Source organism: Coffea arabica, chromosome 6e, assembly GCF_036785885.1.
Source record: "Coffea arabica cultivar ET-39 chromosome 6e, Coffea Arabica ET-39 HiFi, whole genome shotgun sequence".
In the NCBI taxonomy this organism is placed as follows: Eukaryota; Viridiplantae; Streptophyta; class Magnoliopsida; order Gentianales; family Rubiaceae; genus Coffea; species Coffea arabica.
The window spans coordinates 31,726,086-31,735,441 of NC_092321.1; the positions used below are offsets into that span (position 1 = coordinate 31,726,086).

General features: G+C 34.7%; 1 protein-coding gene across 1 annotated transcript; it reads left to right on the forward strand.

The window, feature by feature from the left end:
* Window positions 1–730: 730 nt before the first annotated feature.
* On the forward strand, window positions 731–3,441 carry LOC113694517 (putative F-box/kelch-repeat protein At1g15680). The gene is made up of 2 exons (XM_072056414.1): window positions 731–2,310; window positions 3,000–3,441. Exon 1 carries the CDS (start codon window positions 1,009–1,011, stop codon window positions 2,299–2,301), a length of 1,293 nt encoding a protein of 430 aa, XP_071912515.1. The 5' UTR covers window positions 731–1,008; the 3' UTR covers window positions 2,302–2,310; window positions 3,000–3,441.
* Window positions 3,442–9,356: the final 5,915 nt, after the last annotated feature.

Consider the following 9,356-nt stretch of genomic DNA (forward strand, 5'->3'; position numbering starts at 1 on the left):
GTTTTATGATTACCGATGTACTGGTTATACATTAAGTGACTTATTAAGCTTGAACGCTTCCGCATTATTGTATTCATGTTGCTCTCATCGAAGTGCTTAATTCGGTTTTAAATTGAATGGAATTGCTTGAGTCCTGGCGAGAGCTGGGCAGGCGTCCGCGGATACCCTTTGGTCCGCCTTAGGGAGATGTGGGGCGTCACAAAATTTAAGTGCTAAAGGTGGGTACCTTTCACAAATATAACATGATTTACTATCTGATCCTTTTCTATTTATCCATTTATGTTCACATTCTACCTTTATTTCTACTAATTCATTTAAATATTTCTACTAATTCATTCTACCTCAATTTCTCTCTCTCTCTATAGATATATATATATATATAGATTAAAGAGTCAAGTGTATATCGAGCCCTTGACTCAAATTTAATTTGGGTTAAACCCAACTTAATTCAATGAAATGTTAGATTTATTTATTTTCAAGTGGATTGGCCGAGTTTGGACTAGCCCGTCCCATTAACAATTCTGCCATGAACCAAATAAAAAAAAAAAACCCAATTTTTATGTTTCATTGTTGCTAATTTTCTTGGGACACACTGTTAAGAAGATATTCTAGGACGTGAAAATAGGCCCAAAATTATGAACGTATATATATATATATATATATATATATATATATATATATATAAATGTGCCCTACCCGACAAAGTAAAAAACAAATATATTATAAATGTTTCAACTCTTTGATCGTGGGTTATAATGAGAAAAACAACTAGAACTGCATAATTTCTTGCCTGCCGCGACTTGCAACCGATAGGAAGCTTTTGGATTGGATGCCATCATCAGCAAAAGTGGGAATTACAGCCGTGCCTTGTATTTGAGTGAAATTGTAAATCGACGAGCTTGTTTGGATGTCCACCAACGTTTGTTGAATTTCCCCATAAAAGCATCTAATCCTAGTTAAGAGTTGGTAGACGGTATCTGGGATCGTAGTCCCGTTCCTCCGGCGGAGATGGATAGCGGTAGAGAATCTGGTGAAAGGGTCGTCCCAGAATCTGGTTCTGGATTAGCTTCGAGGTCAGGTTTCCCTTATATTCCAGAATCGGTTGTGATTGAATTGCTCATCCGTTTGCCAATGAAGTGTGTCTTTAGATGCAAGTGCGTCTGCAAACAATGGCGCTCCGTGATTGACGCTCCTTCCTTTGGACTTGCTTTTGTTTCAAGAATTGCATCACCATCAGCACAACCAAAACTCTGGACTCTTCTCTATAAATGTATACATGCGGATGAAATTCATCATGAGCACGGGTTTTTCAGGAATTTGTTTTCAAATGATGTTGGTTTAGCCTGTCTTACTAAGTCTGATCTTCCTGCTTCCGCACAGGCACATGGAACTGAGGCATACGGAATACTTGATTACATTATTGCCATGGACGGTAATGGGCTATTGTTATGTGGCTCAAATTGCGGGTGGCATTTAGGTCGCTATTATATTCTAAATCCCATCACTAAGCAGTATGTTGAAATTCCGCCATCAAAGCGTCCCTTTCCCTATTGCTGTGTAGGGTTCATCAGCCAGGTGAAAGATAGTGTTGTCACTAGTTACAAAGTAATACGACTTGAAGATGGTAGGGGAAAAACCAGCATCCTCAAGCTTGATATATTCTCTTCTGAAACTGGTGAATGGAGGGATATTGATATTCCTCTTCAGCAAGTACTTCAACTTTTGCCTCTCAGGAAGATGCCTGTTGTTTTAAAAGAAATATTGCATTTTATGGATAGGGAGCTTGGGATTTTAGCTTACGATCCATATAAAGGTCCTCATTCTTGTCGGATTATAGAACTTCCGGGGGATATAGACAGAGAATGGAGCAAACGGGTTGATGAAAAAACTATACTGTTTGATGTTCATCGTGGCCATTTGAGATTTTTTGCAGCATCTAATGCTTATAATGATGGATTGAGGATAAGTATGTGGACACTCAGTGACTATGACGAAGGGCATTGGTTATTGGAGCACCGTATCAGCCTAAGTGAACTTGCATGTGATATTTCATTTCCTGATTCGCCATATTTGGTGCCAATTACTTTCCACCCATTTGATTCTGATACTGTGTATCTCGGGTATGGTAGAAGTATTCTCTCCTATGATTTCCTAAGTCAACAATTGCGAGAGCTGGATAATAATGTTACTTTACAAACAGATAATGTTACCTTAAAAAAGGATATCCACTGGTATTTGGTCTACCGCTTCGCACTTCCCCTGTGGCCAGTCTCGATTCAGGCATCTACAATCAAAGTCTAGCAAAATAAGGTGCAATTTTGCTATTCAGGAGTTTAAGTTTTGTGGCTTTGCCACTGATAGCTTTTTAGATTTAGTTTAGTTGCTATGTAGGTTTTGAGACACAATATTCAGTAGACTAATAGACGTACATGCTGGTTTTTTCCTTTTCTGTGGATAATTGTGTGTCCAGTGATAGATTACTTTGCATATGAATGGAATTTCCATATTTTTTTTTATTTATTTTTTTGCAGCTGCATAGTGGGCAAATTTGCCCTTTATCTAGTTGTCACACATGTATCACTGTTGTTGCTTCAATCTCCCTTGTCCAAACAGAAATTATCAGATATTAAGGTGCCTAACATTGTAGTTTTGTGGCTTCCTCTATCGTGACTATTATCATAAGTTTAGATGTTTAATTACCAAAAAACAGATTACTTATTTGTTTGTTATTGGACAGCAAAGAGATGCAGCTATCATCTTGGTTGATAAGAACATGATTATGAGAAACAAGCAAGGGGAGGCTTTCGAAAATCGATGATGGTTACTCTAAAGGTCCTGAAGATTTAGGGAAACATAATGGAAAAGGGAAAAACTAATATGCCACTTGTGACTTATTAGTATTATCACTACCCCTCTTTTATATGTGCTTTTTTGCTTTTTTTTCCCCATTCCATATGTGCTTTCTTTATTTACTAAATGCTTCTTTCTTTTCTCTGTAGGTACCAAAAGCTAGTTGCTGTCTCTAATGGTTAAATATCCTTAAAGTGAGCTTGGTGGGACTTTGGTCAGAAAAATTAAGCAGATGATGGTACAGACATTCTCTTAGCTATCATCTTAGATCTCCTTAATTTCCTCTGCATAAATGGGTGCAAGGTCTGAGCTATCAATCTGCTTCTTCATCAGTTGTTATTGACCTGGAATGAGCTAGATGTTTGTGGTATTATCAAATTGTTATGACTCCCCTGTCGTGGAGATGAAGATTTGCCATGGGCTACTTTCGCACAATTTATTGAGGCATATTTAGAGTGCTCTTCCTATATTAGAAGTTTTAATATCTGGCTTCTAGATTCCTTCGTATGTTTCACACATTTGAAGGCAACTTTGTCATTCTTAAACTCTGGTTCCTCCAAGATTTAAGCAGTTAGTAGAAAAATTCTAAGATGCAGGATTTGGATTTTTTTTTTTTTTTGTGGGAGTTTTGGGGGGGGAGGGGGGTGTTTCAGCATGTGCTTCAATAGTTGTTCACTTGGTTGTTTAGAGATATAAAACTAACAGCATTGCTGTGCCATGCGAAAGAGGAACGGGAGATTCATTTCCTGAGATTCTGAAGCACCCTGTGATTAACTTCATCTGAATAAGAAGGCGATGGCAGGGTTTACAAAATTTACATGTCGCACAGGTTGAGGGAGGAGGTGGATTGGTACAGTACGTGAACCTGAGAAAGAAAGGACAGATCCCAACAACAGGATTTGAAATTCGGTCCTCTGATGGTTTTGAACTGCTGGTTGTTCTACTGTTGCTTGCTGTTTGGAGGGGAAATTTTGGACATGTATCCCGTATGGAATTTGATTATTTTTCCAGAAGTAGGTCCACAAACAAAGAACATTCGAAAGAACATGCAATGGTGTTTGCGGTGGTGGCTAAGGATATCTGCCGCCCGTAACAACCCCCCATCCCCCCGCCCCGGGGCCGGCCCCGATGGACTCAGTTTAACTTAAATGGAAGATCATTTCTCAAACTAAATACAGCTTCAAAACTATGATGGTAGTTGTTATCTGGGATAATTTTAGAAATCTCTACTATTTCACTAGCCTCCTTTCAGGTTTCAAAAATTACACTAATCTCTCGAGGTTAATTATCTTGTAACGTTTAAGATCCAATCGATAATTAAAAAGTAATATTATGAGAGAAAAGATAATATAATTCTATTATTGTCCCTCATCTATTATATTATTTAATTAATTTAATACTAATCCACACATTAAAGAAAAATATTAAAATTTGTTGTTTATCGTTAGGGATCAAATCACATATAGTATCAAAAAATAGTATATTATGTTATATTTTTCACTTAATACAAGATCCAAACTAATCTTTTTAGTTATATACTTATTGCCAAACGTGATTAACAACAAATAATCGAAAAATTTGCAACCAAAATATTACAAGAACAAACTTTAACATCATAAATATTCTTATCAACAAATTAAGGTTAGTTGCTGAGAATTTTATGATATTAAAATTTACTCTTTGTAATATTTTAGTTACAATTATTTTTTATTATTTGTTGTTGATTATGTTTGACGATAAATTTGTAGCTGAATAGAGTAATTTAAATTTTACATTAAATAAAATAAACATAGAATGATATACTATTTTTGATGCCATATATGATTTAATCCCTGATGATAAATTGTAAATTTTAGTATTTTCTTTAATGTTTGGGCGTGTATTAGATTAATCAATTCATTTAGTAGATGAGGGGCAACGGTGGAATCATATTATTTTCTCTCTCATAATATCAGTTTTTAATTGTTGGTTGAATCTAAATGTTACAAGATAATAAATCTCAAGAGGGTTTAGCATAATTTTTAAAATCTGGAGAGAGGGTAGTGAAATAATTAGAAACCTCAGGGAGGCTTTTGAAATTATCCCTTGTCACATTCAGGTCAGAAAACGTGTGAGAACAATTATCAGTTCTATTGGACTAAAGCAAGATATTTTCTGATTGCATGGGATTTCTACCTTCCTTGTGCTCCTGAATAGTTCATTAAACATACTACTTTCCACCAAATTTAAGCTTCCTAAATTGGAACTAGACCAAAAAAGTGAAACAAAAGTTCTTCTATTATTCTTGTAAAAGATTAAAAAATGTTAATCTCTAGTTTAAACACATTAAGGGAGCGAAGCTGGTAATCTTAAACTTGATGTTTTAATAGTGATCCCAATTCAAAATCTGGAAGCTAGGCAATGCCGTGAACAAGGAAAGGAAATTGCATTTGAATTGGGAGTGACTATATCCAAGATTTTTGTGAACCAAAGTCGTCCTAAATTGTTAGCTTTTCGACTTTCGAGCTGCAGATTTTTCTACGTCAATCGGCATTACTTGCTAGTTGCTATGTTAATAATGTTAATTGTTAAACAAGTCCTTTAAGTAATCTAATTATATATATATATATATAAAGTCATGCTCCTCCTATCTCTTCTTCTCATCTCTTCTCCATCAACCTGTGTGGCATCCCCGATAACCACCACTGGAAAACTAACCCTCTTTCAGCCCTTAATGCTTGAAGGCCCATAATCATGATTCAAATTAGCCACTCCCACTCTGTGTTTTCACATCTCTCTCGTCCCTCACCCCGCGCCATCTACTGCCTCAATCAGTGGCGTCTTTCTTGGTTGCCATTATTTCCATTGTTCCTTCCAAGTTCCAATGGAGACTTTTTTTGCACACTGCACTTTATGGCATAATTTCGAAGCTATACTTACACTTCAATTGGAATTGTATATTTGCTTCTTTTATTTTTTTTGGTTGCACACAGCCACACAGCCACACACACACATGTACACATGTTTGTTTGTTTCTGTTAGAAAAAGAAGAGTAGGAAGGGAGGTTTTGATTGGAGACTAGTAACTAGTCAAATTAGCCATAAAAAAAAACTAGAAATGGTGGATGGTGTTGGGCAGAAAGGAAACCAAGATGGCGGAGCGAACCAGAGGAAGAAGGGAAAAAAAAAAGAAAAAAGAGAAGACCTTAAAATTTCTATTTTTTTTTTCTTTAAGTATATTTACGGGACGAATAGGTTGTCCTTTCCCATCAAACTGTTACAACGAACCAATGGTCAGGATGTGCGCGTAACCAATCCTCTATTTTCCTATTTCATTGGAGTATGATTTCCTATATACATATAAAAACGAGTTATAGTTTGTCTGTTGGGTGATTTTCATCTAATATTTTAAGGGGCAATTTAGGGATTGTATAAGTACTATACAAGTAATTCACCTCAGAGTACAAGCATGCCATGCTCATTGGAGTATGAGTTTACCTAAGTGTCCTTTGTGAGATGATGATTACATTCACAAATGGTGCTTATATGTCAGTTAGTGACAGTTTCACCATTTTAACTACCCGTTTAGTACAATGGTAAGACAGAAAGGAAGTGGGGTGAATTGGGGTAAGCCATTCGATTGAATTAAATGTGTTTATCAATGGGCCAAAGTAGAAGAACCATTTGAAAACTATTTGTGAACTGTAATGGTAAGAAGTTTTGTGCTTTTAATCGTTAGAGCTTAGAAACATTAATTGAGTTCTTCCAACAAAACACATTCATTTGAACCAGTAATTGCAGCATGTTGAAGAGCTCATTAAAGTGTGGGAGATTAAGAATCATTTGAGCTCAACGTTACAACTGTAACTGAGGACCCTCCATCTTCTCCACCATTTGTAGATTAGTTTCTGAACTAAGTGGCAATAATGGCAGTCATTAATATATAAAATTGTGGGTTTAGATGTTACCATTTCCGACCATCAGAGTTAGATTTGTAGAGGTATCTTCATTTTTACTCATGCTTCTTGCTTTGTGAACTGTATAGCTTTGTTTGCACAATAAAATTCATGAATTAGCTTTTGTCGTAGCTATTGCAGGTGGGTGAAGTGTGGGCAGATTTTCTTGTTAGATTGCATTTTGTTCCAAAAGGTACAAGTTAATTGTGTATTTTCACTTGATGCATGTCATCTATTGTTTAAATGTGATTACAATTTTATTGCATTGATTACAGCTATGTGGAGCCTTTAACAAATATGTGAATGATTGATCCAATTTTAAAAATATATTACAGATAATGCAAATTTTTTATTTCAATAATTAAGTGCATGAGATGGTGTGAGTAGATTGAAATTGCTATTTGAATAGACAAGTCTTTATATTCATATGCTATGTTATTTTCTCACTGAATTTAGTTGAACTCATGAAATAGAAGTCTTTGGAAGTAACAACAAAACCAAGCCCCACTCCAAAAACTCCAACCACAATTACTAAAACTCAAAACTCTGCAGAAGGCGCTCAGCCACCAACCAAGAAGCACCGTACCTAAAGAAGCAGAAATTTAATCGTGTCCTTTCTCATCCCTATATCACCTACTCTTCAATAGAAAAGATTGCGAGACTGCTACTTCAGTTATTTATCTACTTACATCTTAGCACTACTACTTTATCTATCTATCTATGTGAATAGTATGACGTTGAATAGTAGAACTATTCTACTATTCAACATCAACCGTCAATCTAAATGACAACTATATCTATTATCCCTTCATTATGGTTGCGTAAACTTTTATAAATCTCTCAACTGATTATCTACTATAATAGTATGCAATGTTGTGACCTTTTTGGCTACTATTAATTGTATGCCTTGCCTAAGGTAAAAACAAATTGTCCAATATTACCAAATTATTTAACACCACAGGTATAAACACCCATGCTTTGCATGGGCATTCTCCCTAGTGTTTACTGATTTATTTTACTTTTTTGTATCAAAGAAATTAGTCATGCTAGTAGGCCTGTAAAATGGGCCACTGAATTGAGGCTTAACAAATCTAGACTCGAGTCATATAATTAGAATCATTTTCGGGTTATAAATTTCGAATTGATAAAAATGAAGTTCATACTTGACTTACAAAATATTCGGGTTGTGAGTTTAATTTAGACTAAATCCAAACTCACTTATTGCTCCTTAATTTCCATAATATAATTACTATAGCTATTAAATTCTGAAGCTAATTTAACATTCATAAGACCATAACATTAAAACCTTTAAAAAAAAAAAAAACACAAACTGGAAACTGATATTAGGGATAATTTCATAAACCTCTTCAAGGTTTCTAACAATTTCACTAGCCTTCGTTGGGGTTTGTAAAATTACACAAACCTCCCGTAAGGTTAACAAAATTAGTCAAAATAAGAAAAACTAACATTAAAAAAGTAATTTAAGGAGAAAGATGAAACTTTATTCCATAAATACCCCTTATACATGTATATAAATTGTATTAGTGAAAGAATGAAAATAATTAAAAATTAGAAATCATTAATACACACATTTCACTACTCAAAAATTTACATTCAATACAATAGACAACACAAATAAGCAACAAAACTATACTATAATCACAAGATTTAGCAAAACAAACCAGTCATCTCTCTTAACATGAGGTTTGCTATGATTTTTGTGATTTTGAATAGAAAAAATTTTGAATTTTGAATTTTGCTTTTCTTTTCTCTCCTTTCTCCTTTATTTTCACAAAATTACTTTATAACTGTTACAATTTGAAGAGTTTTAAATAAAATTTCCTCATGAACAACCTTCATTTGCCTTGTGTCATTTCTTCTACCTAAACCTTTCTTCTCACATTGTGTACAATTGATTTTTTGTCCTTATCAAGTTCTATCAATCACAAAACAGTGCCATTATGTCAATTTGAGTTATTTTATAATTGCAAGCATTGTTCTTCGTTAAAGGAATTTTTAATAATTATTTTTGTTAATTAGTTACTAATAGTTAATTAGCGCTGTAATTACTCAATCATTAGATATCAGGGTATATGTGTAATTTCTCCCCATGTCATTTAAGTAATTTGGCCCACAATTTTGCCAAGGATGATAAGTGTAATTTTACAAACCTCAAGGGAGGCAAGTGAAATTGTTAGAATCCTTTGGGAAGGTTTCTGAAATTATCCCTTAATATTAATGAAAGGTACAGACGTACAGTAACATTACAGCGAGTTTGCACCGCTAACTCATGGGCAAAGAAGGGCCGGATCCGTACCAATCTTACCTAATACAACCTTAGAACAGAAAGACAACATAGTTGTTACATCAATAATGACATTCATAACTTTTTTTTAAAGCCTCCTTGCCCATAGTAACGCTTCCAGACAAGCTAATGCTTCCGCTTGAACTGTCAATTCCACAAATCACAAATACCTTCTTAGAGAGTTTGTGTATTACCCAATCATGATAATTTAAAACGACAAAACCAATACCACCACTCATCTACTGAGCATCAAAAGACCCATATGTG

What these genes read in the sequence shown, in the direction of transcription:
- LOC113694517 (XM_072056414.1), top strand. Translation starts at nt 1,009, where the DNA reads ATGGATAGCGGTAGAGAATCTGGTGAAAGGGTCGTCCCAGAATCTGGT.